Below are 25,962 nucleotides of genomic sequence, written 5' to 3'. Positions count from 1 at the left end.
AAAATAAAAAAATAAAAATAATACAAAACTTCAACTCGTGCAATTTATGAGTCACCATGAACCGTCAAAGTTTTGCTTTCCTTATCAATCGCAAAGAAAAGTGAAAGTTGACAGAGAATCCGAAAAATTTGAAAATTGAACTTTTACTTTTGTGAACTTTCAAATATTTTTGTTTATCGTTAATTTATTGAGTTGCTTTGCTATTTTTAATTACTGGGTTATTCAAGAGTATAAATTGTCCAGTTTTCGCTATCATGAATCTCTCTCAGGTGTATTAATTAGCTTAAAATCTTCAAAGTTTAATTTGACCATGCATTTTAAAAATTTATTACGAACTTTAAATCTCATCAAAGTATCAACCACTTGTCCTAAACGATGGTGTCAATCTCAAACCCTGGAACGAAATCCTGCAGCGGACTTCACTGGGACCATGTCAGCCTGGCAGTTGACGAATTACGGCGATGAAAGTAACCTAGTATTGACGGAAAATGTTGAAATTCCAATCATAACTGATCCGAATCAGGTGTTGGTTAAAGTATCAGCGGCTTCAGTAAATCCTCTTGATGTGGAAATGATGCGTTAGTCGATATTTAAAAATATATTTTCTCCATTCATTTCTTTTTGCTATAGAATTTCATTTGTGATAATAGGTGGATTTGGCTCCGTTTTATTGAGCAACATGCGTCAGATTAGTTCGCTTTGTCAGGATCAGTCCACCTCCGAAACTCCGTTGATATTGGGCAGAGATTTCGCTGGTACTGTGGTAGCCAAAGGAAATTCAGCCACAAAATTTGAAATTGGAGACGAAGTTTTTGGGGTGGTGAAGCCTCATGATCAAGGATGCCATTCAGAGTATACAGTAACTTCAGAATCATTGGTATGTGGTGGATATTATGTCTCAACACTCTGAAATATCCAAATCTTAATTCGAAGTTTATCATTACAGGTGGCCAAGAAACCGGATTTCTTATCGATGGAACAAGCAAGTGGTATATTGTATACAGCTCTAACAGCTTGGAGTGCTTTGAAAATATCAGGAAATTTTATCGTAGTGTCTCCCAAAGATAAACGTATTTTGGTATTGGGTGCATCCGGTGGCGTAGGAAGTGTTGCTGTTCAAATGTTGAATGCATGGGGAGCACAGGTAAATCGAATCTAGAAAAATCTATAAGCTTCTAAACAAAATCTAATTGCTTATGATTGAATAGGTCGTTGCTACCTGTCGCTCAGATGCTGTCTCTTTGGTAGAAACTTTCTCACCTCAAGTTATTCTGGATTACACGTCTCCAACTTACCAATCAAGCGTAGAATCCGCTGGAAAGTGAGTATTACTACACCATCCGTTCAACCACGATTTTCGACTAACTTACTTTCAGTTTCTGCTTACTTCAGATATGATGTAATTTTGGACGCAGCTGGTATTGGCGAAAAAGAACTTGAAGCGTACGTACCGCATGTGAATCCAGGAGGATCATTAATTACTCTCAGGTCGCCGTTGTTGAATAACATTGATACTTATGGATTACTCTGTGGCACGGTAAAGAGTGCTATCGATTTAGCCGTTCCTAATCTTACCTCCGGCGTTTTCAAGAAAGGTAGCCTCATAAAATGGGGCTTTTTCATGCCACTCGCTACAGCAGTCGAAGAAATATCTGAACTTGTCAACAAAAATAAAGTAAGTTATTGGTTCATTTTTGAATTGACGTATAGGTTTTTTAAAAAAATGTCATGGTTTTAGATAACTCCTCCTATCGAAAAAACATATCCATTTTCATCAGTACCCGAGGCATACTCAAGAATGAAAGCTGGTCATTTACGAGGAAAAATAGTAATTTCTTTAGACAAGAAAAAATCCAGCGAGTGAAAACAGATGTTCAGAAAATTAATAATTGAAGATTTCATTGCTTTAGCCTCTTATGGTTAATAAGATTTGTGTGTAACGAATTGTTATTAGTTTTTTACCAGTGTTGTTAGAACAAGTAAAACTCAAATGTGCAATATTTCTACATCATTGTGATTTTACTTCGTAGTATAAAATTATATACTATCGTGCCTATATACCTAAGAAATTTTCATGTTTTCCGTACAACTCAAATGTTTGAAGTATATTTCGCGTGTGGTGCTAATAATTATAATATTACGTATTAATGACGTTTTACTAAATAACGTTTCGAATAAGTGCGAATGCAATCGAACATTTATTTACGAACTAAATATCCGATTAAAATCAAAATCTTACACATATACGTATATTCATTACAAATAATGTAATTAAGTCTAGATAATGCGTTCAGTATTGTAAGCATCATTTCTAGATAGTAGGTACCATGTTTATAGAAAAGATGAACGATTATTATCGAAACGACAATAAAAATACGCACAGTAAGAAACGATATCTTTTTAGTATTTTCCTCAGGAATTCATTTCAGTATTGAATACAGTTTCATTAATGAAAATATTTTGGTAACAATATAATTTTCCCAGGCATTGCTAAGGAAAAAATTAATAAGATCAGATGTTCGAGAAAATTATAGGCAAATAAATAGAACAATAACCATAATTAAATTACGCTAAGACTAATTCCTGACAGTTCAATATAAATTTGTACCAAATAGTAAAATATTAATTACTTTAGTTACTACCTAGCCTACTTTGCCTGGAAGTTAATTGAAAAAACATACAAGTTAGGATACTTCGCTTGTTTTTAAATCTTAATATTATAGTAAGGAACTAAGAAATAATTGTGAATTAATACGAAAAAGTAATAACTACAAAAACCCAGTTTTTACAAACGTAAAAAAAAAACAAATGCACAACAACTTGGTGACCAATCAAATAATTTAATATATATAATAAATTAATCAATTTATAATGTACTTTCATACCAGAAAGCCTCTTAAATGCATTGATATGACTGGTAATAAAATCATGCTGTCGGCAAACATTACCATGTTGCAGATTCTGCTAAAAATAAGTTTCACTTAACATTAATATTGCCCCTTGATTTGTTCTCTAAGATCAATTCTCATTCCCTTTAACGTCATCGAAATACGGATGAACTAATGAATCCCGTGCATTGATTCGCTTACTAGGATTGAATGATAACATGCTCTGGAAATCACCGTCAAAATTAAAGAAATAAAGGTAGAAATAATCGACACTTTTTTGAAGTAGCCATTATGATACGTACGGTTATTAACTCTGAACCTGTAACACACAACCTCTGAATAAGTGACCTCAAACACACAGTAGGCCAATTTTGGAATTCGCTTCTTTCCAAGGATACATTTTCAGGCCAGTTTTCATTCGAAGGCGTGCCTACGATTCTGAAAAACCAAAAAGTTCGTTGTATAATCACGACAATTTAAAACAATTAAAATTTAGGCCTTCGATTGCCAATTAATGGCATTGAACCAACACACGTTTCACTTACTTCATGTTATTTCCCATGGACGAGGCCATTTAAAATAAAATATTACATTGAAAAAAAATTGTCTTAAAAAATTAACAGCATAATTCGGATTGTTTACTCACTGGAAAATTCTGTCCAACTGATCAACTTCCGAGCTACCGGGAAACAACGGTTTCTTCAGATACATTTCTGCTATGATACAACCACAAGCCCATATATCTACAGAAGTAGTGTATGATAGTCCTAAAATAACTTCTGGGGCTCGATACCAGAGTGTTTGAACCTGGAATAGGCAAATTGTATAATTTGTTCTAATCTAGAAAATAGTATTCTTGAATATTGTTTACCAATGAGGTGAGCCTCATTTCATAGTCATATATCCTAGCTAGGCCAAAATCTGCAACTTTCAACTGGCCACTATCCGATATCAGAATATTCTGTGGTTTCAGATCTCTATGCACAATCCGATGAGAATGCAAGAAGTCGACTCCATTAAGAAGTTGTTTCGAGAAGTTCTAGGAACAGAGCAATAAATTAAAATTTCCACTACACTACGAATTAAAAAGCAACAACAATGAGCATACTTTAATAAGATGTGGTTCTAGTTCACCGTTGAACCGTGACTTGGTAATATAATCTGCCAAATTTTGATCGATATGTTCAAAAACCAAAAGTAATACTAGCGATGTATCCCTGCATCGTCCTTGGCATGTATCTAATAATCTGTGGAAACGGACATAAACGGTTACACAATCGCATCGTTTGTAACTCAATAAGTCGATTTAGTTACCTCACTATATTCGGATGCTCATGATAATGAAGATGCTTTAACGCAGTGATTTCTCGCATTGCGGAAGATGGTAGGCCGTCTTCGGTAACCGATATTTTGAATCTCTTCAAAGCCACATATTTACCCGTTGCTTTCTCCCTTGCTTTGTACACCGTTCCTTGCGCACCTAAGAGATAAGCGCATCATGAGTGGAAATCTTTCATAAGACTGATTTAAAAGACATAACGCATCACTTCATAAACTTACCATTTCCAATAACATTCATGTTATCAAATTCACTGCTGAAACTGCCCTCAAAAAAAGAGTCATAATTCATGCCATCGAGCCGCGTAATATACAAAGTATCATCTTGCTCCGCAGTCTTGTGCATTTCTGTAACATATCAAGCATCGATAATTTCAAAGTCTCAAATGTGCACGATGCACGAAAACGTGAAATGCCATACTTACTCATTTACACGAACTCAAACACAATCAACAAGTAATCAAACACTAATTACGCTACTGAGTTGGCTTTTGCAGCTAAAAGCTCACTTATTTGTAACAGATATGCGGTATTACGCAGAATTATTTGCGTAGTTTCCTTTATGAGGAGTTCAACCGGCACCGCTGACAGGAAACACACTTTTTTAAAATGTTCAACAACCTTATGACGAGAAGGGGAATTCATTAGCTTTCATGCAGCTGTCAATAGAAGAATAACATTAAGGCTCTATATAAAGTGGGTGAGCGCATCGGCCATTTTGTTCCCTGAGTGATAACGGACTAGTAAGTATAGATACAATTTCTCACGTAAAAAATGCAATTTTCTCGATAGTTCGCGAGTCCGGGTGAACTTACGTGTAGTCTCAAATTAAAGACAATAAAATTTCCTATCGATCGATGTTAAATTTTGATCATTTCATGAAAAAATAACGACTTTATGAATAGGTACTTCAATTTTACTGATTTCTGCGTACTACGTACGTCGTCTTTAAACTAAAAATACTCGAAATTTTCAGTGGACGCATAGGTATTTTAATACAGCAAAATGTTCGTAATTGTATCCTTTTTAAAATGGTTGTTTACCGAAAGCTCTACATGCAACCGTTCAAAAGTTTTCGAAGTTGAAAGTTGGGAAAACAAGCTGCGGATGGTAAGTACTGAACTTTGAACTAATATTACTCGAAATTTTCAGTGGACACGTAGGTATTTTAATACATCAAAATGTTCGTAATTGTATCCTTTTTAAAATGGTTGTTTACCGAAAGCTCTACCTTCAACCGTTCAAAAGTTTTTGAAGTTCAAAGTTGCGGAAAGTGGCCAAATTGTGTTATCACTGTTATCAGTCACTTAGTTTTGATCAGTATTTTACTTTCCGCAACTTTGATCTTCAAGATCTTTTGAACGATGAGAGGTAGAACTTTCGTTATAAGCTCATTTTAAAGACGATAAAATTACGAACATTTTGCTGTATTAAAATATCCATGTGTCCGTTGAAAATTTTGAGTAAAATTTGTTCAAAGTCAAATACTTACTGCCCGAGTGCCCGCAGCTGATTTTCGCAACTTTCAACTTCGAAAACTTTTGAACGGTTGCATGTAGAGCTTTCGGTAATAGCTCATTTTAAAGAGGATAAAATAACGAACATTTTACTGTAATAAAATACCTATGTGTCCACTGAAAATTTCGAGTATTTTTACTTTAAAGATGACGTACGTAGTATGCAAAAATCAGTAAAATAGAAATATTCATAAAATCGTTATTTTTACGCGAAATGATCAAAATTTAACATCAATCGATAGGGAATTTTATTGTCTTTAATTTAAGACTGCATAACAGTTCACCCAAACTCGCGAACAATTTAAAAAATTGCATTTTTTACATAAGAAATTGTATGCATAATTACTGGTTCGTTATCACTTCAGGGAACAAAATGGTGGATGCGCTCACCTGGTTTATATAGAGCCCTAATAACATCTGCCCAGCTGATGAAGCAGTGTTGCATAGAATAGATATTTCTAAGTATTTTTTTATATTTTTTTTTTAAAATTTGAATTGAAATTTTCTTTTACGTGCACCAAATTAAGTGCTCGAATATGCACAGAAGTTATGTTTTATACTGACCAAAAAACTCATCATTTTAAATAAGAAGAAACTTGGTACTTATTTGTTAATTACATTCCAGAGTCATTTTTGTTGGAAAATTTGGCTACACTAATTCGTTTTGTTTACCGGCACGGCGGCGCTCAGTACAAAGGAATTTTCATCCGTTCCAAATCATCCGAATTTGTGGCTCATTAGATTGGGCAGGCGTGTGAAACAATGTCACAGCTATAGAAAATTACTGCAGTAATTTCTTGGACGCTTTTTAATCTGAAAATTGTCAAAACTGATGTCCTTTTGAGAAATGTCTGCTTTATTTGAATTTTCAAATCGAAACGCTTATGAGATACGAGCACCCGAGGCTCATTAAGCGAAATTTTACTCGATATCAAAATAACCCTCGGTAGTACATTAAAGAAAAAATCATACGAACATAAATCAAATAACATTTATTTTATCACAAACTTAAATACGATACGATACATAACAGGAACATACAGGTACATAATTGAAAGATTCCAAACCAAGCCTAGCTCAACGTATTTACAACATCGGGACTCTATATTATTCACAATTGACTGAGTTACTATTGAGCTATGAATAAAATTCTTAAATCTGAATAAATACTGTCTAAAATATTTCGAAATAGAAAGTTGAAATTACATCTAGTTTTATACCTACATTAAATCACTAAAAGCTAAAAATATTTGAAATATGACTTGCTATTGCATTGAATGCCAGCTTCACAAACAATATTTCATAAAAAAAATTATTGCTTACAAAATGATTGTTACGATCCTAGTCTACTCAAAATCTTACTTAAGTGTTCATCACAATATGTAGGCCTAATAAAAAAAATCAGGTTACCAAATATTGCTTCGAAGTTAACTGCAGAAATCCTCTCAAGCTTTTTATGTAAAAAAAACAATGAAAAACAAAAATAATAAAAAAACAATACAAAATACTCGAAATAAAAAACCAGGACTTTTTAAAAGTTGAAATGAAAAAAATATATATATAAATAAAATGAAAAATGAGAAACACTGGATTTAATCCTTTTTAGTTAAACATTTCACAGCGACAATGCAAACTCCTGCACGTCCAGTGTTCAGAGAACTAACCTGTTGTAACAAAAATATTTTATTACGATTTTATAAGGTTAGAACCATTGTGTGAGTATGCTGTACAATACTGACCTCCTGCCATTCGTTTGTATTCGGGTCGTACATTTCCACCAAAGCCAAGTACACTTGTCCGTCGTAGCCACCAACAGCATATAATCTATCTCCTAGAACACCAACGCCAACGGAATCACGAGCGACACTCATATTCGCAATAGCATTCCAAGTATCAGTTTTCGGATCATATCTGTGAAATGTACACACATAATTCGTTATTTCACATCCATTATATTTCGTCTACAAAATCCACGATGCCTACCGTTCAACACAGCTAAATCTTGAAGCAGAAGGAATGGAAGCAGGAGCGTCGTGACCACCGATTGCGTATAGGTATCCATTCAGAACACCTACACCAACTGCTCCACGTCGTTTGATCATTGAAGCACACAAACTCCATTTATTTGTATGCGGATCGTATTGTTCGACGGTTTTCAAACATGAACTACCGTCTCGACCACCGACCGCATATAATCTAAAATATTATAACCGAATTAGAACTTGCGCCCAATTAGATCTCAATATTAACTTTCAGCATACTTGTTGTTTAAAACTGCAACACCAGCAGTAGATCTAGCCATTGACATAGGAGCAACGTAACTCCACTGCCTTAAATCAGGGTCCCAGCGCTCAACAGTGTTCAAATAACTCCAACCATCGTGTCCGCCAACAGCATACAATGGTCCTTCTAATACAGCCAAGCCTAAAAAAATATACCAATTGTCAAATACGATCTCATTCGAAGTGAGTGAAAAATCCGTTCGTTCGTACCTAAACCATGTCGACTCGTTGACATCAAAGGCATATTTGTCCAAGTCATCGTTTTGAGATCGAAACATTCAGCAGTGTTCAAGGTTTTTAGACCGTCTCGACCACCAACAATGTACATTTTTGAATCGCATATAGCAGCGCCGAATTGCAATCTTCGAGCACTCATAGTACCCGTAGTAGTCCATTTGTTGGCTCGGACGTTATATTCTTCAATAGTTGTGCTGCCTTTAGATGAATCCATACCACCAACAGCGTATAAGCTACCGACGGTAGATTTGCGAGGATGTGTACGAGTGTTCTGTAACAGTGGTCTACGTTCGGGTAGTAGGTGATATTTCATTGCTTCCATAATCAGCCCTTGGCATATCGGGTCATTTCGCAATATAGCTTTAGTTTCTACGTGATCTGCTATGAACTGTTGAAAAAGAATGGAATGAGCCGGAAAAATGAAAATACTCCTAAAATGTAGGCCTATTCACTCACCGAAGGTTGCAACAAAGGTAGTCTAACAACACCTAGAAGTTTACCAATATTTTTTGAACGAATCGGTTCGTTATATTCAACCCATTTCATTAAAGCCTGTTAAAATTGAATGAAAATCAGCACCTTTTTTGTTTTTCATTATGGCAAATTATTATAAATTAAATGCTTACTTTGAAAATGTCATCTTCAGCAGGAACACTAAGATCATCGGAAGAAAGTAATTTAAACACTTCATCTTCTGGAAGTGCTAAAAATTCTTGATTTTGAATCACGTCCATGAAATAGTCCTAAGAAATTTACGATACAAATTAATACAGATTACGAACAGTAAAAAATTAAAAATTGATACGAGTAATTTTTAATCATACCGCGGTGTATTTCTGCGCAGCTTTTTTCAAATCGTCACAGCCTTGTCTATCAGCAAAAAGACATATTCCGATACAGTTTGACGGATGTAATTGCTTTTTAAGAAACGAACAGCAAGCACGAGTAACTTCTCCTAACTGCAAAATAGATGCTATAGCTAACATCGATTCGACTGTATCTTCATGTAAATCGATTTTGCCTAAAATGAGAAATACAGACAGTTTGTAATTGATTTGGGTTTTCACCCTTAAAAACTGAAAATGAAAAATACCTGTGTAGCAATAAAGGATCAATTTGTATAATATTTCGCCATCCATTTCATGAAGAATCACCTCGCTTTGACTAGATTCTTTCAAATTTGTCGTGAACATGGCAGCAAAGTAATCGGACGTTGCACACAATACAACTTTGTGAGCATTTATTGATTTGTCTCCTAAAATCACGCGTGATGAGTGAAAAATACAACACACGAAAGCAGCAACATTTTCATTTTTATTTCTCAACTCACCAGCAACCAGTGTCACATCAGTCAGTTGATTTTGTAAAAAATACGTTTCCAAACGTCCAAACCCCACTTCGGCGTGTCTGTAGTACCGGAAAGATTCATCTTTAGATGAAACGCTAGCTAAACTATCAGAAATACTTCTCATGGAAGCTAATTCGCTGGTTCTGTAAAATAAAAATTGAATTAAGCAATGTAATCGAAACAAAGCAATTAAACGATGCGTTTTTGGAATAGTACCAAAGTATTACAATATTAAAAATAAACATTTCATTATTAAATATTGCAATAATACTCATATGCAAATGCAATACGAAAAGAATCATACTTGATGTTTTCTTCGGAGCTGTCACTTTTATGCAAAGACATCCTGTTCCTGTGAAAAAAAAAGAAGAATAAATAAATCAAAAAAACTTCTGCGAATAGTGATTGACGCAGCTTGTAATTTCAAATGCGACATGCTTAAAACGTAATGATTTTCTGGCAACACTAGACTTACTTTAAAGTGTCTTCAGAACTCTCGCTTCTGTACAAAGGCATCCTGTGGCTGTAAAAATTTAACTTTGATTATTTTCACCATTCATAAGTAAACTATTTCATCAATTTTATAATTTAGAGAAAAAATGTTAACTATTTCTAAACGTATATATTTTCCAACTGCATGAATCAATCAGTGAGATGAAGGTGAACGGCCGAAAGAAAATATGTAGGCGTTGGTAATGAAAAATTTCAATAGCAAGGTTTTGTTTATTTTCCCACGCATAAAAAACCTTGTTCTTTGTTGATAGGATTACACGTACACGGTACAAGTCAATTGTTTCGATGGGGAAAAATTGAAAAACAATAGAAAACACATGAAAAACTAGGTAGTCTTTTTACTTTTCGTTTATTTTACATTCTACGTAGAGTATGATTAATTGAGTATAGTCAATAAGATTAGTCGAATCTGGTATAATATGTAAGTTGAATTCAATTTCAATGAATGATATAATTATTAGTGATGCAAGGGGAATATTTTTTTCATTCAATTACTAAACTATTTGTGTGTTTTGAACTTTTGTGAAGTGAAAACGAAAAAATTGTTTTATACAAAAGAAACACATTTATTAAGAAACACACTCAGTAAATTCAACAGAAAATTATCGCAAGTATCTTGAATTTCAATTGTATTTTAAATCAAAGCATTCGAAGTTTTTCAACTATCAATAATAAAGACCAACTAGAAAAAGTTTAGATTAAAATTTAGTGTTTCTTGTAAATGAACTCATCAAACAAAAAAAAATTAAAAATTATAATAATATAAAGGTAGATAGGTACCTGGCAGATTGATGTGCAGTTCGAAACATGTCAAAATATCAACAAAACATGAAAAGCACTGTAATCTTATAATAAAAGAAAAGATACTTTGAAAGCTCACGAATGAATATACGTACCTTAATACACATTCAAGTGTTGTTTCGGACAAAAGAGTACGTCGAATTGAATTTTATTTTATAATAAATACGCAAAAAGCAAACACCAACAAAAGACGCCACGAGTTGCGAATATCGTACACGATTTGTAATGCTGAAGCTGTGCCAAATCTGCAAAAATCATATGTTCTTTTGTTTATTAGCGTAGATCAATTGAATGAAGTGAAGATACAGTGGTTACGGTTCGTGATGTCAACGAACTATACGTTCCGCGTATGACGTCTCGCAACTGTAATGTGGTTGTAGGTTAATGTAACGTTGAATTAAAATTTTAATAGTAGATTAGGTACAGATACTTGAGTGGAACACGGATCCAAATGTAGCATAGTAATGTAGAACTTTACCTCTGCCACCGTTGTAAAGATGATAAGAACTTGTGCGAACGTGATCACCGACAGGAGACAGCACTTAAGAATCGGGCGTATAACATCATAAACTGTACATAAATCAGGTTAAAATTGTAAAAAAAAATTGCTTCGAAAATTGAAAAAGATCAATGACACGAAAGTGCAATCATTCTTGATTCCATCTCTGTCGCAATTTACCGATTTCATTGATTTTTTGTGTTATCACAACGAAAACCGAACGTTCCCGAATTGTGTTGGCATTTCGTCAAGTTCTTCGACCTTCAACACATGTAAACAAGCTTTCTTTGATAACACCGATCCGAACACCTAGGTTGTGCATCGTAGACTCTAGTCATAAAGAAGTGGATGTGGTTGCTATAAACGTCTAATCAAACTCAATCATAAAACTCATCAGCTATGGCACTTGTTACTATGAAACAGTTACCTCTTAGCCGCGGTCGCTGTCAGTTTTTATTCGCAGAGAAGTTCGCAAATTCTTTGAAAACTTGTTTGTCGACTACATCCATTATGGTAAGTATCTATCTACTGGTATTGTTAATCGCATTACTATGTATTTTTTGTCATTATAAATCAATTTAATGGAGCTACTTCGTTGAAACATTGATGAAAACTGAGAAGAGGGGAAATGACCTTTGACAGCGTGGAATGCAAATTTCAGGAAGTATTATCAATTTCTGAATACTTTATCTCGCTGATTTAGTATTTTAATTAATTCATTATTTATAACCCATTCTACGTTTTCACTAATCGCACAATCAATTAATTTCTACTCGTCAATCGTGTTTCAGCCACGTAAAGAATCAGATACATTTGGAGAACTTGATGTGCCCGATGATAAATATTACGGCGCGCAAACGGTTCGATCTGTAATGAATTTTCCTATCGGAGGGTCAACCGAACGTATGCCGGTAGATAATTTTTCTCACGAATAACCGATTTTTTTATATCATCGTCTGTTTCATAAATAATGTCGATCTGCTTAGGAAGCTGTTATTAGAGCTATGGGGGTACTTAAAAAAGCTGCCGCTATCGTGAACAAAGATTACGGATTAGATACCAAAGTTGCAGATGCTATTAGCTCTGCTGCTGACGAAGTAATATCTGGAAAATTATACGAAGATCATTTTCCTCTGGTTATATGGCAGACTGGTTCTGGAACTCAAACAAATATGAATACGAATGAGGTACCTCGCTGTCTGAAACAATTAATTACATGCTCTATTCTTACAATTTTTTCGACATTTTATTCGTTAATAGGTGATCAGTAATCGAGCGATTGAACTGCTTGGAGGAAAGTTGGGCAGTAAAACTCCAGTTCATCCGAATGATCATGTCAATAAAAGTCAAAGTTCCAACGATACTTTCCCAACTGCTATGCATATTGCTGTAGCTGTGGAAATTAGCCAGTGTCTATTACCTAGTTTAAGGCATCTGCACGACGCTTTGGATGCTAAAGCAAAACAATTCGCCAATATCATTAAAATTGGCAGAACTCATACTCAAGTACGGATTTTAGCTGAAAGTGATGTCGTTAATTTTTTCTTATCTGCAGTTGATAATTTCAATTTAATTTCAGGATGCCACGCCCTTGACTCTTGGCCAAGAATTCAGCGGTTACGTTCAACAAATTAAATTTGGAATCGAGCGAATCGAAACTACATTGCCTAGATTATACCTGTTAGCTCTCGGTGGCACCGCAGTCGGTACCGGATTGAATACTCGTATCGGATTTGCTGAAAAATGCGCCTCGAAAATAAGCGAATTGACGGGTACTGCTGAATTTAATTAAATTGTCATCAGATTTTATTTGTCGATTTACAAGTAAGTATTGAAAATCGATGAATTTGCCATTTTTTCAGGCTTACCGTTTCAATCGGCGCCTAACAAATTCGAAGCTTTAGCCAGCCATGACGCTATGGTTGAAGTTTCCGGTGCACTAAACACGGTAGCAGTCAGTTTGATGAAAATTGCCAACGATGTTCGATTTTTAGCTTCAGGACCTAGATGCGGCCTCGGTGAATTGAGTTTACCTGAAAATGAACCTGGAAGTAGCATTATGCCTGGTTCGTGTCGTCTCCAGAGATAAACTAGTTTTTTCCAATGTGCTCCAGCTCAACTAATTTTCATTTCTTTTGTAGGAAAAGTAAATCCTACACAATGCGAAGCCATTACCATGGTCGCAGCTCAAGTAATGGGAAATCACGTTGCCGTCACTGTAGGAGGAAGTAATGGTCATTTCGAATTGAACGTTTTCAAGCCGTTGATTGTATCCAACGTCCTTAGATCAATTAGATTAATAGCGAATAGCAGCGTAGCATTCACAGATAAATGTGTCGTCGGAATTGTCGCCAACGAAGATAGAATTGCTAAACTACTGCACGAATCTTTGATGTTGGTTACCGCGCTCAATCCGCACATTGGATATGATAAAGTACGAGGAAAATGATTGGTACATTTTCGTATTCAGAAAAAACAATTTTTATCCACAAATTTTTGTTCTAGGCCGCAAAAATCGCAAAAACTGCCCACAAAGAAGGAACTACCCTTAAACAAGCTGCTCTCAAACTGAATTATTTAACCGAAGAAGATTTTGATAAATGGGTTAAACCTGAAGATATGCTCGGGCCGAAATAAGAACTTGCGAAATCGAAAGATGGAATTAGCTGGTTTGCAAAAAACTTGGTTCAAGGGTTGTACTCAGTCACATAGATAGTAATAAAAAAATATTGTATAATTTAACATTTTCCAGAAGTATTTCTCTATACATTTTTCATTTACGGATATAAGCGTGTAAAAATTGTTAATACTGTACAAATATCATGAAAAAATCAGATTGCCTAATTACGCTTGTTGTTTTCACTTGAGAATTTAATCGACTTGAAACTAATAAAACGAACGTTAAAGTAGGTAATGATATATTAACGAAAATATACAAATAGGTAATTATTATACAAACTCAGCTTGATTCTTCATTTAATTAAAGATAAAAACAATACCACTATTTCAATAGTTTCTATGTTTCTTCTTCGTTTTATGAGTCTTTTTAGGTTTTTTTATTGAACGACTACGTAAAGTAGCATGCCTATGTTGTTTAACGTCCGCTTCCCATTCTTTACGGCATAACATATACAGTTGCATGGCAGCTTGAGCATCTTGAATTGAATTGTGTTCGCCAGTTTGTATGTCAACATTTAAGAAATGAGACGTCAATTTTTTCAAACTAGGAGTTCCAACGCCGATTTGATAAAACTTCTTGTACCGAGAGGTATCTCTGGTTTTATGTCTGGGGTGTCTAATATTCAATACGATTAAATCGTTATGAACTGCATGGCCTACCAATACCTTGCCACGGAGAATTTCCAATACCTTTTTCTGTACAACTGGGAATTTTTCAGCATTCACTAAATCGCAAGGTCTTACTCCGCTTACAGCTGTACGATAATCAGTTATGGTAGCTGTTGGCTTCACGAACGTATCGTATATACATTCGCCTAATGAATTAACTATGGAAACTCTCGCTAACATGTTTTCTTTTTTATCTTCTCCTATACCAACCATTTCGCAGTCCATTGCGACGACGTGTGTTTTTTTTACTGTGTCAGATTCATCTTCATAGCCAATGTTCAAAGTAAACTCATCATTTGAGGCATCTTTCGCATTTGCTTTACTTTCTAAGAAGGCTTTCCAATTATCTGCACCAGTTGCTTTCTTATGGTTGATATTTGCCAGGTTATTAGCGATGGTAGGCTTGGATTTCTTGGGAATATTACCATTCTTCATGGTATTCTCTTGATCTGCAGATACGTGAGAATCAATCGATAATTTTTCAAATTCTTTGATATTCACACAATCTAGATCAATAAATTTATCAATAGGATTACTGCTTTTAGGTTTTATCTTTCGAACTCTTCTATTAATGTTGGAACTGCGCTTCGAATGTGATTCAGTTGAATTACTTACTGGAACGATGTTTTCTCGTATTTCTTCAACCGGTAACTCGGCAAAAATATTTCTATCGCGCATAGTTGAATACTAATATAACAATAGGTTCATTTGGATTTGAATAAACTCAGTAAAATTGATTAAATGGGCAAAAAACTAAAAAAATTGAACTCACACATGTTCCGTTTCCATTTTCATGTGTAAGATAATTTTTGATTATTTTTTATCAATCAGTTGTTATTTTTCAGTGTTGTCGTGGACCATGACAAAAATTTACCTGCCGTAAAGTGTGAACCCTCTTTAATTCAGTTAAAACCGTCCAAATACAAAGTCAATAAAATTTTTGAATTTCGCGCGATCGCGCCTCAGCAGATTTTCCATTTTCTTGAACTGAAAGTTTTTCGAACTTTGAAGTAGTTTTTGTTTTACGTTGTCACTTGTCAGAATTGATATGTCGTTAATGAATTAGAGATCAGGCTGATGAAAATTAATGGTCAAAAAGTAGAATTCTTCTGGTCCTAGCGTGTTAAAATCTTGAAAACTTCAATAGATAAACGTAAGTGATTGTTTTCCTTTCTCATTCGAAATCGAATCATAGTTCAACAGAAAATTCTTTATTTCAGAAAATGGAAGCTTTTCTCAAGTCAGGGAAAGTTAACCCAAGTGATGATGCGTCTAGCTCCAAGCAATCGTTAAAGAAAGAAGAGAAGAAAGGCAAAAAGCCTACACCTTGGGTTGAGAAATACCGGCCACGAACTGTAGATGATATAGTGGAACAAAATGAAATTGTAGCTACGTTGAAGCAGTGTCTTCAAGGAGCAGATTTGCCTCATTTTTTATTCTATGGACCTCCTGGTACTGGTAAAACGAGTACAATTATAGCAGCCGCTCGTCAATTATTCGGTGATATGTACAAAGATAGAATACTCGAACTGAATGCGTCGGATGATCGTGGTATTCAAGTGATACGAGATAAAGTGAAGACATTCTCGCAGCTTTCCGTTTCTTCAACAAGACCCGATGGTAAACCTTGTCCTCCTTTCAAAATCGTTATATTGGATGAAGCCGATTCAATGACTCATGCCGCACAGGCAGCTTTACGAAGAACAATGGAAAAAGAAACCAAGTCTACAAGATTCTGTCTGATTTGTAATTACGTCAGTTGCATAATTCAGCCGTTAACTTCTCGTTGTGCCAAGTACAGATTCAAACCTCTCAGTAAAGACACGATGTTGAAACGTTTGAAGTTGATTTGTGACGAAGAAAAAGTTTCGTGTGATGAAAAAGCTCTGCAGACTTTGGTAGACACTTCGGGTGGTGATTTGAGACGAGCCATTACTTGCTTACAATCTTGTGCCCGATTGAAAGGAGAAGAAGGAGTTCTTTACGAAGATGTTTTAGAAGTTACTGGAGTTATTCCGGATAAATATATTGAAAATTTATTCGACGTTTGCAAAGCACGTAACTTTGATAAGGCTGAAATTGTCATCGAAGAAATAATATCATCGGCTTATTGTGCTCCTCAAGTATTGGATCAATTTCAAGATTTAATTATTGCCAAAAGTAATTTAACCGATGTTCAAAAAGCAACGATTTGTGAAAAAATTTCGGTTTGTGCATGGCGACTTCAAGAGGGTGCAAGCGAGTATCTTCAATTATTAGATCTGGCGTGCGCTGTAATTAATGTTTTTTAATTTTTTATATTGTATTGTAAGGTTTTTCCGGTTTTTGAAATATGCTATATCGTTTGAAGTATATAAATAGATATTTTCAAGTGAGCGAATGTGTTTATTTTTGTTCAAGTTCGAGCCGCATCCGGTTCATGGCTGTGATTTTACGCTCAAATTCAAAGTCAAAATGATTGCAATATTTTGATTGCTAATTCGCTATAATGTTCTGAAAGGATGGGCATGGGCGTCTTTCAAAAATTGCTTCCTTATATCATCAAGATCAAGATAGAAAAGAGAACCGGTCTTCGAGTAGCGAGTACTGAATAATAGATCCTTATATATTAAAAGATGTTTGAAGGAAAACCTTGATAGAGTCCGCCAGCCTTTTCTACTGAACCGATTTCAACGAATTTTTTTTTAAAACGTTCCTTTTGACGTGTAGATATGTCATCAAGAAAAAAAAATCAAAAATTTTGAAATTAAGGGCCGAAAAAATTGAAAAAACACGTTTTCTATTGTGTTTAAACAATAGAATTTCGAGTAGAAACCTTGATAGAGTTCGCCAGCCTTTTCTATCAAACCGATTTCGACAATTTTTTTTTCAAAACGTTCCTTTTGACGTGTAGATATGTCATCAAGAAAAAAAATCGGAATTTTTCAAATTAAAGGCCGAAAAAATTGAAAAAACACTTTCTCTATTGTGTATAAATGCAGGTACATATTACAATGCACACCGACAACAATACACTCAGAACGTTGCTATGTGGGCGTGTTTACAGCGTAGGGGTGTTGAGGAGGGAATGATGTTGTTGTTTGTTGTGTTGCGAGTTACATTCATTGCTTTGCTATAGTATTTTATTTTTTCAAAACTGGAATGTGGTGTCTGTTAAAATAATAAGGAGAGGAGGTTCTACACTTGAGATCATTTTTGGGTTAGGATTTTATTTCAACAGCACAAATCTAAAATATGTTTAGTGGAACATTGTTTCTAAAAAAGTTAAAGTCAAGATGGAGAAGGGTTCAGTACAGTGTAGCCAGAATATTCTCAAAGAGAGGGCAAAACCAGATTTTTAAGTATGAAAAATCGAAAGTAGAGGTAATGTAATGGAAACCCTTCGTAATGTATGATAATTTGTATGGAAATGAAGGTGCAATTACTGCTCAAGTGAAGTGAGAGCGAAAATTTGTTGAAAAAAATGGGTCGAAAAAACGAAAAAACGGTTCATTATTGCGTGCATTATTTCTAATTTTCACTCGCCGGGGGGGGGTGGCTCAAGTCACGTCCCTCCCTTAGCTAAGCTACCACTGGTAGGGTTTCTATACTTGGGATACAAATTTGACTATCCTACCTCAGATTTTCATTTAATAGGATTGAATTACTCCAGCATACTCACTATACCTACTCATTTTATGCCATCATTTTACAAGAATTTTAAACATTTTTCTACCCAATTTTACAAATAGAATTTCAGAAATTTTACTCCTAAAAAATTATGATAATCATCAAGTCAGTAAGTATACCAGAGTAATTCAACACCCCAAGTATAAATCTGAAGTGAATAGATGTAAGTTTTTTGAGAAAAAAAAATGTCGTTAATTCATTGTAAAAATTGATAGAAATATTGTTCAAACTTGAATTTTTTTAAACATTGTACTTTAGAACCAGACTCTAGAATAGAATTTGCTATTGACACATTTCAGCTGATTTGCATTTAGGAGCAGGGGCATGTGTTGAGTTGTTAAAAAAGCGAGCCCCGGAGGGGCGAGAGGCCTGAGCGAAGCGAGAGGGCCAGGGTGAGCAGCACAAGCGAAGCGAGTGCGCGATCTGGGGGTGGAGGTCGCGGAGCGACCTAGGGGGCGAAGCCCCCTAGTTTAATTAATTATAAATTTCGAGCGATTTTGTTCATTTTTTAGTTTAAATGCGAATTAGAAAATGCTTGAAATATATTGAGGAGCACAGCTTGGAATCAAAGTGAGACAAGCGTCGCAGCGTTGATTGTGATTATGATGTGAATGTGATTCAGGATTCTGAGAAAATGGAAAATCGATGTTTTTTTGTTACAAAAAAAAAAAAAAAAATGAAAAGACGAAAATTGCCTATTGATTTTTCAGTGCTGCAAATGTCGAAGCGAAAATATTTGAGATTTCCCTTTGTGATTTCCTTATCAATCCCTTTCAAAATTCAAAATCAATCGTGCATCGAAAATCGAAACATGACTTCATCTTCAGAATTCGGATTGCGCGTAAATTTTCTGAATCTGTTGCGCGTGATTAATTATTTGATTTTCTAATTATTGTAAATTTGTGATCGCCGGTTTGAAATTGATTATATGAAACTTCAACTTGTGAATGCGCTAGAGTTTTGATCAACATTAGAAATAGGAACTTTGAAAAATGATGAAACCGTTTTTAAAATTGAGGAATACCATCCTCGTTTTCTCTCGTTTGAAGAGTAAACTATCCAGTGGTCAACGGGATAAAGAAGTTCTAAAAAGACTGAACCATGAAAGTGATTTATTATTCGGAGAGCCGTTGAAAAAAGAACGCAGGAAATCTCGAAAAAATGTGAAAATTGAATCAACCGAAGACCCAGATGAGTGCTTTTATTACGACGATTCTACCCACCGAATTTTAGTTTCCAACGATGCTTCGGCGAGTAATGTAAAAATCAATGATACTCCTGTTCAAACTGCTGCGGAAGTTGATCCGTTGCCGGTTACCAATGAAACTATTTCTCTTGAGAAATCTCCTGAAAGTGATAAATTGCTCAAACCTGCAGTCGGTGGTTTGTAGAAAATATGTTGATATTAAATCGATAGCATTATTATCATATCAATAACTGAATACTACATTTTTTTCAAAAATAGGATCTGTGTTGCTTTTCCCTCTGTTCAACGAGGAAAAAAAAGATTATGTTCCAACTCAGACTTATTACATTAATCCTGTGGTGAAGAATTCTTTTCGCGCATTTCCCACCGTAACAACTATTCTCACGGAAACCATGTCTCAGAAATCCAAATTTCACTTAGATCAATGGAAAACTAATCAAGTTGAAGAACTAGGACAGGATAAATTCGACGAACAACAAAAAAGTAATTTATCGCTACAATTTAAATACAATTGAAATGCATCGGTTAATTACATTAGTTTTGCAGGACAACTTCAATCTAGAAATGTTTTGATGAAATTGATTAAAAAACGATTACTCGGGGTACGAACTGAAGATCTTGACATTGCGCCAGAATTTCAAGGATGCTGGCGAAGCTTGGACAGCGTATTTCCTTTATTTTCAAATTTGAAAACTATGGAAAAAATGGTCGTGCATCCGGAATTGAAATATAAAGGCATGATCGACACTATAATCGAGTTCAAGTGGGTTTCGTTGATTTTTCATCTCTCAGATCACTCATAAAAACCGAATTATTAATTTTGAGTTTTCTTTTCTTTTTTTTGTTCAAATTGCAGGAATAAACCAGTATTAGTTTGCTGGAAGAAATCGAATAAAATGAAATCATCTATAAATATGACTTTTGATGCGCCTGTTCAAATTGCGGCGTATATTGGTGCATTAAATTACGATGATAGTTACCCTTTTAAAGTGAGAAATTGAATTTTCAATTATTATTTTTTTACATCATGAGTTTACTTACTGTTTTGTTTGCAGGTAGAAGAAAGTTTACTCGTGATGTCATACGAAGACGGCAGCAAAGCTGATGTATTTCATTTGAAGAAAGAAAATTGTTTTAATTACTGGAAAATGTGGTTAGAAAGATTACATTTGTATCAGTCATTGCATAGAGGTATGAGATATTTTTACAAGTATATGCACTCTGTACCCCAGTGATAAATTTTATAACATCACTACATGATGTCTTAAAAATTAGAATCAGATGCTGTGAATCAAACGCTCATGAAATCTGAAGTCAATACTACTAAAATAGGAGAAACAGCGTCCTCCTCATCAACGGGTTCCAATATTTCCGTGAATGCGAATCAAATTTCAGAGAAACCTGAAACCACGACGTCCAAAATTGAATATTCAGCGCCATCTCCGTCTACTGGTTTCAATACGCCGGCGTACACAACATTCGCTGAAATTCCTACAAAAAGCTCCAAAATAAATGAAGGTATGCATATTATGTACATAATGGTTCTTATGTAAACCTTACTTAAAATTTTTTTTTTTCCTAGAGCCTCAATTGATATTTCCTCTGTATAACAACGTTAAAAAGGAGTATATTTCCGGTCATCCGTACGAAATAAATCCAGTAAAACAAGACATCCATAGTTATTATCCTTCAGTTACCACGATTCTAAGCGAATCAAAATCAGATACAGCAAAATTTGTATTAGATAGATGGAGGAATAATTTGATAGCACAAATGGGACAGGAAGGATTTGATACGTACCAAAAAAGTAAATTCCAGTATATTCCACATTCATTATTAATTTTTGACGCCTGTTAATTTTCTCTCATATATTTTTGTCTCAACAGATTTGTTGGAAACTGGAACATTACTGCATAGTTTAATTCAAAAACGCCTCCTTGGCACAGCTGAGAAAGAATTGTCCATTACACCAGCATTGGAAGGCTGTTGGAAAAGTTTACATGCGGTTTTCCCTTTATTTTCAGATATTAAAGTTACAGAGTCGAATGTAGTTCATGAAGAGTTGAAATACAAAGGAATTATAGACTGTGTTGCCGAATTTAGGTGAATATTGAGTTAATTTAATCTGATGTTTTGTCGATTCTGCATTACATTTCCACTGATCATTTTTCAGGGGTAAACCAATGTTAATAGACTGGAAAAAAAGTGACAAAGTGAAAGAATCGATTGACAGTACGTATGACGCACCTTTGCAAATCGCGGCTTATATCGGAGCTACTAATTACGATAGTCTTTATCCATTCAAGGTATGGATACCAGTATCATAGTGTTATACGATCGTCTTCGGTAAATACATGTTTATTATTTGAATTTTATGAAATTTCAGATTGAAGAAGGTTTACTAATTTTTTCCTACACTGACGGTACTAAAGCAGATATATTCCATTTGAATAAAGACAGTTGTCTGAAATATTGGAATTTATGGCTACAAAGACTGAATAAATATCGATCTATGATGAAAGCTAATGGTGAGTCAATTTTCCAGTTTTTATTAGTGCATTGTACTAGAACGACAGAAGTTAAATTTGAAATTTTTTCCTCCGCAGATTTAAGAATCGAATATTAAATGCGAGTTTACGTTACAGCGCAGGTTAAAACATTATATTGCATGTTCCTTCAGTGAAATTATTTATTACGTATGTTGTTTTGTTACTTAATTATTAGTTGTTTTTGTTACTGTATATTTTCTTCTTTTTTATTGAACTAATATTATGAATTTTCAGTGAATAGCTTTTTTCTTAGAATAATTTATATAAACATGTCTTTCACTATGATTTATTACTTTTCTTTTTTTTAGAATGTAAAAACTTATACTTATTCATTCAGAATCAAAAAATACAATCGATTATCATACAAAACCAATTCAATAACTATTGCGAACGAAGATAGGGGACAAATCCAGAAAAAATAACAGACTTTGATAATCGGTTACATTCTTCAGTGTATCCAATACTAATATAAAATAAATAAGCTTTAAGCAACCAAATTGTTCACGAGTACAAGGAAGGTAGCCAAGTACACAAATTTCCAAAAATAGTAATGAATAAAACAGAAGATGAAAGGGCATTTACAAGAGTTATGCTACTTTAGCAGAACTGGTTGAGGTGCTTTCTTCGGCAGATACTTTCAATTTCTTTTTTTGTATTCTGGTTGAAAGAACGTTGTACAATTGCTCTGAGTCTTTCGGACTTGCCTGAAAAAGGAAACTATGAAACGAGGAACAAATAAAAACGACAGGCACAACGCTCACGTACACTTACCATGACTAAGTAAATTCTGACTTGACCATCATTATCAATGGCTGTTAATCGAACACTCTTCTTACTGACATGTTCGACACTCATATCACTCCATATCTAAGTCGAAAAAAGAATTAAATAAAATTCGAGCGAAATGTTGTTACGAAATTTTGAATACTTACTTTAGTATTAAGCACAAGTCGTAAATTCCCAAGTAACCTCATCACTAATCTGGAATTCCGGCCTTCAGACGTTTCTTTATCATTAACACGTAACGTCCCTCTTCCTCGTTCAGCCCAACTACTCGAAGCATTATCAAATGCAAACAACTTGCAGTTTATCTGTAATTGGGCAACAAAATTCATTAAAAATGTGCGAACACTGCGCTTACAGCCACAAATGAATGAAATATCTACTTGTAACACATTCTGTTCATCTTCTTCGCCAGTCACAATGGCAACTTCTTCGTACTTTCTTTTAACCGAACGAGCTTCTTCGTATTCTTTCGCAGAAACGCTTAATGTTTTAGCGTTACCATTACTAAACACGTGAGAACTTCCGTCCTACAATAACAATGATTAATTATTGATTAATATATTTTTTTTTTTTAAATCTACAAGTTGACCACCTTACTTCTTGTTTTGCATTTGCTGATTCTTGTTTGAGTGCTGAAGAAAATAACATCTCTGAAAAAGAGGTACCATTTTGGGTGACAGATTCTTGAGGTTGTTGAGTGGCGTCTTTTTCAATCTACAAATAATCACCATTAAGTAACTCTAAAAACGGTCGCATGAAAAAGAAATTCACATGATTACCGTCACTCTTTCGTGTAAATTTTGTCCGAATACAAATTCTGTTGAAATGGAAGTACTGCTAGGCGTGCTGGAGGCCGCGGAGTTGGAAACAACAGGAACAGTAGAACTAGTGGCAGAAGAAGTTACAGCTAAACTTACACTAGGTGTTGTTGAGGGGCCATTTAATGGGACGAATTTAGGACCTGATGCCGAACTTTTCGTATCCTAAAAATGAAATTTTCAAAGATAAAAATGATTCGAGCAACTGTTTTTCATGCATTTGCACCACCAACCTCCGATGAAGAATTATTTTCCGACTGCGGTAACTTATCGGACTTCTCATCACAGTTTGCTTTTGAATCTAGAGTTTTATTGAACTCATCTTGAAAAGAAAAATTACGAATAAATATTTGAATCATCTAACTCTAAAATTACGATAGTTCACTTACTATTTACAAAAGGATTGGCTAACACAGATGGTTTCAGTTTCACAGTTTTACTGGTATTGTTACCAAAAGTAACAGAAGGTGTGAAGGTATTTGCATCAGTGAACAAGGTTGATGGTTTCAAAATACTTCTACTGGTACCAAAAACTACAACAAGCAAAAAATCGATGAATTAATGAATTAACTGGGTTTATAACGACTTTAGTGCAGCAAACAATAGCATTTAATACCAGGTTTATAAGAACTTTGCACATTCAACGGAGAACAAATATTGACGGGACGATTAGAGCCAAATAAATCTATACTGGTTGTATTTTCATTTTCATCCTGTGGCGTGTTTTCTGTTGAAAAAAAGTTTCATTTATTTACATGAGAAAAAAACACATCAGATGGTAAAATCGTGTTACCATTTTTTGGTTCTTGATCATCTTCTGGTTCTTCTTTTTTTTCGTTGTTTATAGGAATTTCGTCGTTCAACTCACTATTATTATTATCTGAAAAAAATGATAAGGTAATTAAGAAATTCATGAAAATTGTTCACTCATTCACACAATCATTCAAATTGGAAATCTTGTAATATATGAAAGCATACCTGGTAATGATGCCATTCTATGATGTAGATTTTCAGTCAGGAACTGTAACGATGATTGATTAAAACCTAACACAAGGATCTATTTCTGTATTAAAAGATTGTTATTTAAGTTAAACATTGATTTCGAACTGGAAAAAATATCAACAAGAGCAGAAAAACACAAACGATGGCCATTGGTCACCAAATATTTTATATGTCGTTATTTTACCTGGATGCGGAGCTTGTTTTGTTTTTTTAGGAGAAAATTGTTACGAACGATAGCATCAAATTATGGGAGGAAGGAGGTGTATTGTGTATTGTATTCGGAAATGTTCGCACCTGGGCCTGAGAATAGAGAATGTTTCGTTTGACTTCATTACGTGACTATACATAAGTAGGTACTTGTTTCTTTTCTACTTTCTATGCTGTTGAAATTAAAATTAAAAGTGAAAATGAAATGATATGAATCAATCAATCAAATATGAAAATTTCCTTTGCCAACAAAGTTCTGTGTTCAAAGAACACAATATGTACCATTTATATGCACATACAAGTACATTTATGTCCTATACAATACCTGTAGACGATCAGGAAAACAAGAAAAACACAAAATAAAAATCAAAATCAAAAAATAGGTACTTACATACTACATAGCTTTAATTTAGCTCGATAAGTTTGAACTTTTCTCAATTCAATTCTCGACATATAGTTACCTACTTGCCTACGGCTACTTCAAACGTTCAAAATAAAAAATAATAATATTTGTGATAGGATGGATAGGGATTTACACATTCTGGAGAAATTCAAATCAAAATCGCTGGAGAGAAGCAAAATTTTGCTGCTGGAGGCTTCAGGTGAACTGGAAAATCGTGTTAATCGATTCGGGGGGTCGACTATAAGCCAAGGAACGGGCAAAGTTTTATTTTAAGTAATTTATTGTAAAAATGGACGATTTTGGAATTTTATTGTAAGGAACAAAAATGAATTTCAACTTTAAAGCATTATATTCGGTAAAAAAAAATGTCAACAGAAAACAGAACAAGCAAAAAAATGAAACTTTTTTCGTCAACTCGATCGTCTTATTATTCTCAATATTCATGATCATGATTCATCTCCTGTTGATGATGATTAACGAGTAGCGACGACGTAGCGAGTAGAGATGATAGGAAGGAAAGTTTCTAGAAAATGGAAATTTATGAGGAAAA

At 34.4% G+C, this 25,962-nt stretch overlaps 8 protein-coding genes across 12 annotated transcripts; 4 read left to right on the top strand and 4 right to left on the bottom strand.

Annotated features, from left to right (window-relative positions):
• The first annotated feature begins 60 nt into the window (after window positions 1-60).
• LOC135840852 (reticulon-4-interacting protein 1 homolog, mitochondrial-like) lies at window positions 61-2,393 on the top strand. Its single transcript, XM_065357576.1, has 6 exons — window positions 61-578; window positions 651-877; window positions 947-1,144; window positions 1,209-1,321; window positions 1,393-1,675; window positions 1,739-2,393. The coding sequence occupies exons 1-6, from the start codon at window positions 311-313 to the stop codon at window positions 1,862-1,864; spliced, it is 1,215 nt and encodes a 404-aa protein (XP_065213648.1). The 5' UTR covers window positions 61-310; the 3' UTR covers window positions 1,865-2,393.
• Window positions 2,180-4,883, bottom strand: Cdk4 (Cyclin-dependent kinase 4). Its single transcript, XM_065357583.1, has 8 exons — window positions 4,652-4,883; window positions 4,449-4,574; window positions 4,203-4,368; window positions 3,997-4,135; window positions 3,760-3,927; window positions 3,535-3,695; window positions 3,191-3,326; window positions 2,180-3,111 (listed from the first exon to the last, which is right to left on the bottom strand). Exons 1-8 carry the CDS (start codon window positions 4,653-4,655, stop codon window positions 3,019-3,021), a joined length of 993 nt encoding a protein of 330 aa, XP_065213655.1. The 5' UTR covers window positions 4,656-4,883; the 3' UTR covers window positions 2,180-3,018.
• Window positions 4,884-6,720: 1,837 nt separating this feature from the next.
• Window positions 6,721-11,553, bottom strand: LOC135840850 (kelch-like protein 5). 2 transcript variants are annotated; one of them, XM_065357573.1, is made up of 14 exons: window positions 11,403-11,553; window positions 10,904-11,169; window positions 10,086-10,133; window positions 9,915-9,962; window positions 9,593-9,753; window positions 9,356-9,517; window positions 9,087-9,283; window positions 8,889-9,005; window positions 8,719-8,814; window positions 8,236-8,650; window positions 8,005-8,167; window positions 7,727-7,939; window positions 7,483-7,654; window positions 6,721-7,407 (listed from the first exon to the last, which is right to left on the bottom strand). In XM_065357573.1, exons 2-14 carry the CDS (start codon window positions 10,930-10,932, stop codon window positions 7,336-7,338), a joined length of 1,893 nt encoding a protein of 630 aa, XP_065213645.1. In that variant the 5' UTR covers window positions 10,933-11,169; window positions 11,403-11,553; the 3' UTR covers window positions 6,721-7,335. The 2 variants fall into 2 exon arrangements, with proteins under 2 accessions (XP_065213645.1, XP_065213646.1); XM_065357574.1 differs by having other exon boundaries at window positions 11,020-11,169.
• A 137-nt stretch (window positions 11,554-11,690) lies between these two features.
• LOC135840851 (fumarate hydratase, mitochondrial-like) lies at window positions 11,691-14,270 on the top strand. The gene is made up of 8 exons (XM_065357575.1): window positions 11,691-11,936; window positions 12,215-12,334; window positions 12,410-12,610; window positions 12,684-12,929; window positions 13,003-13,195; window positions 13,286-13,489; window positions 13,565-13,857; window positions 13,929-14,270. Exons 1-8 carry the CDS (start codon window positions 11,823-11,825, stop codon window positions 14,058-14,060), a joined length of 1,503 nt encoding a protein of 500 aa, XP_065213647.1. The 5' UTR covers window positions 11,691-11,822; the 3' UTR covers window positions 14,061-14,270.
• A 54-nt stretch (window positions 14,271-14,324) lies between these two features.
• Window positions 14,325-15,594, bottom strand: LOC135840855 (RNA exonuclease 4). 3 transcript variants are annotated; one of them, XM_065357582.1, is made up of 2 exons: window positions 15,387-15,592; window positions 14,325-15,220 (listed from the first exon to the last, which is right to left on the bottom strand). In XM_065357582.1, exon 2 carries the CDS (start codon window positions 15,204-15,206, stop codon window positions 14,430-14,432), a length of 777 nt encoding a protein of 258 aa, XP_065213654.1. In that variant the 5' UTR covers window positions 15,207-15,220; window positions 15,387-15,592; the 3' UTR covers window positions 14,325-14,429. The 3 variants fall into 3 exon arrangements, with proteins under 3 accessions (XP_065213654.1, XP_065213653.1, XP_065213652.1); XM_065357581.1 differs by having other exon boundaries at window positions 14,325-15,277; window positions 15,387-15,591; XM_065357580.1 differs by having other exon boundaries at window positions 14,325-15,594.
• Window positions 15,595-15,709: 115 nt separating this feature from the next.
• Window positions 15,710-17,147, top strand: LOC135840854 (replication factor C subunit 4). The gene is made up of 2 exons (XM_065357578.1): window positions 15,710-15,924; window positions 15,992-17,147. Exon 2 carries the CDS (start codon window positions 15,995-15,997, stop codon window positions 17,060-17,062), a length of 1,068 nt encoding a protein of 355 aa, XP_065213650.1. The 5' UTR covers window positions 15,710-15,924; window positions 15,992-15,994; the 3' UTR covers window positions 17,063-17,147.
• A 2,060-nt stretch (window positions 17,148-19,207) lies between these two features.
• LOC135839081 (uncharacterized) lies at window positions 19,208-22,481 on the top strand. Its single transcript, XM_065354949.1, has 11 exons — window positions 19,208-19,823; window positions 19,906-20,130; window positions 20,194-20,410; window positions 20,504-20,636; window positions 20,703-20,838; window positions 20,923-21,165; window positions 21,230-21,454; window positions 21,534-21,750; window positions 21,821-21,953; window positions 22,034-22,175; window positions 22,254-22,481. Exons 1-11 carry the CDS (start codon window positions 19,433-19,435, stop codon window positions 22,271-22,273), a joined length of 2,082 nt encoding a protein of 693 aa, XP_065211021.1. The 5' UTR covers window positions 19,208-19,432; the 3' UTR covers window positions 22,274-22,481.
• RanBP3 (ran-binding protein 3) lies at window positions 22,467-24,957 on the bottom strand. 2 transcript variants are annotated; one of them, XM_065354950.1, is made up of 11 exons: window positions 24,779-24,955; window positions 24,594-24,680; window positions 24,417-24,527; window positions 24,190-24,333; window positions 24,034-24,122; window positions 23,762-23,965; window positions 23,580-23,696; window positions 23,363-23,509; window positions 23,129-23,287; window positions 22,968-23,063; window positions 22,467-22,900 (listed from the first exon to the last, which is right to left on the bottom strand). In XM_065354950.1, the coding sequence occupies exons 1-11, from the start codon at window positions 24,792-24,794 to the stop codon at window positions 22,784-22,786; spliced, it is 1,287 nt and encodes a 428-aa protein (XP_065211022.1). In that variant the 5' UTR covers window positions 24,795-24,955; the 3' UTR covers window positions 22,467-22,783. The 2 variants fall into 2 exon arrangements, with proteins under 2 accessions (XP_065211022.1, XP_065211023.1); XM_065354951.1 differs by lacking the exon at window positions 24,190-24,333 and having other exon boundaries at window positions 24,779-24,957.
• Window positions 24,958-25,962: the final 1,005 nt, after the last annotated feature.

The sequence above is a fragment of the Planococcus citri genome, chromosome 3 (assembly GCF_950023065.1).
Source record: "Planococcus citri chromosome 3, ihPlaCitr1.1, whole genome shotgun sequence".
NCBI lineage: Eukaryota > Metazoa > Arthropoda > Insecta > Hemiptera > Pseudococcidae > Planococcus > Planococcus citri.
This window is presented reverse-complemented; position numbering and strand designations above follow the sequence as displayed.

Excerpts from the sequence above, each read along its gene's own strand:
- LOC135840854 (XM_065357578.1), top strand. The coding sequence starts at position 15,995 with ATGGAAGCTTTTCTCAAGTCAGGGAAAGTTAACCCAAGTGATGATGCG.
- RanBP3 (XM_065354950.1), bottom strand. Across the intron at positions 23,966-24,033 it reads AAAATAATTCTTCATCGGAG|GATACGAAAAGTTCGGCATC; the intron begins GTTGGTGGTGCA and ends TTTCATTTTTAG. Across the intron at positions 23,697-23,761 it reads ATTTACACGAAAGAGTGACG|ATTGAAAAAGACGCCACTCA; the intron begins GTAATCATGTGA and ends GATTATTTGTAG.
- LOC135840850 (XM_065357573.1), bottom strand. The coding sequence starts at position 10,932 with ATGTTTCGAACTGCACATCAATCTGCCAG. Across the intron at positions 9,284-9,355 it reads GATCCTTTATTGCTACACAG|GCAAAATCGATTTACATGAA; the intron begins GTATTTTTCATT and ends TTCTCATTTTAG. Across the intron at positions 7,655-7,726 it reads AGATTTAGCTGTGTTGAACG|ATATGATCCGAAAACTGATA; the intron begins GTAGGCATCGTG and ends TACATTTCACAG.
- LOC135840851 (XM_065357575.1), top strand. The coding sequence starts at position 11,823 with ATGGCACTTGTTACTATGAAACAGTTACCTCTTAGCCGCGGTCGCTGT. Across the intron at positions 12,930-13,002 it reads TTGGCAGAACTCATACTCAA|GATGCCACGCCCTTGACTCT; the intron begins GTACGGATTTTA and ends ATTTAATTTCAG. Across the intron at positions 13,196-13,285 it reads GAAAATAAGCGAATTGACGG|GCTTACCGTTTCAATCGGCG; the intron begins GTACTGCTGAAT and ends CCATTTTTTCAG.
- Cdk4 (XM_065357583.1), bottom strand. Across the intron at positions 4,369-4,448 it reads CATGAATGTTATTGGAAATG|GTGCGCAAGGAACGGTGTAC; the intron begins GTAAGTTTATGA and ends CTTATCTCTTAG. Across the intron at positions 3,928-3,996 it reads TAGAACCACATCTTATTAAA|AACTTCTCGAAACAACTTCT; the intron begins GTATGCTCATTG and ends CTCTGTTCCTAG.
- LOC135839081 (XM_065354949.1), top strand. The coding sequence starts at position 19,433 with ATGATGAAACCGTTTTTAAAATTGAGGAATACCATCCTCGTTTTCTCT. Across the intron at positions 19,824-19,905 it reads GCTCAAACCTGCAGTCGGTG|GATCTGTGTTGCTTTTCCCT; the intron begins GTTTGTAGAAAA and ends TTTCAAAAATAG. Across the intron at positions 21,751-21,820 it reads GACTGTGTTGCCGAATTTAG|GGGTAAACCAATGTTAATAG; the intron begins GTGAATATTGAG and ends ATCATTTTTCAG.
- LOC135840852 (XM_065357576.1), top strand. The coding sequence starts at position 311 with ATGCATTTTAAAAATTTATTACGAACTTTAAATCTCATCAAAGTATCA. Across the intron at positions 878-946 it reads CAGTAACTTCAGAATCATTG|GTGGCCAAGAAACCGGATTT; the intron begins GTATGTGGTGGA and ends TTATCATTACAG. Across the intron at positions 1,676-1,738 it reads AACTTGTCAACAAAAATAAA|ATAACTCCTCCTATCGAAAA; the intron begins GTAAGTTATTGG and ends TCATGGTTTTAG.
- LOC135840855 (XM_065357580.1), bottom strand. The coding sequence starts at position 15,449 with ATGCGCGATAGAAATATTTTTGCCGAGTTACCGGTTGAAGAAATACGA.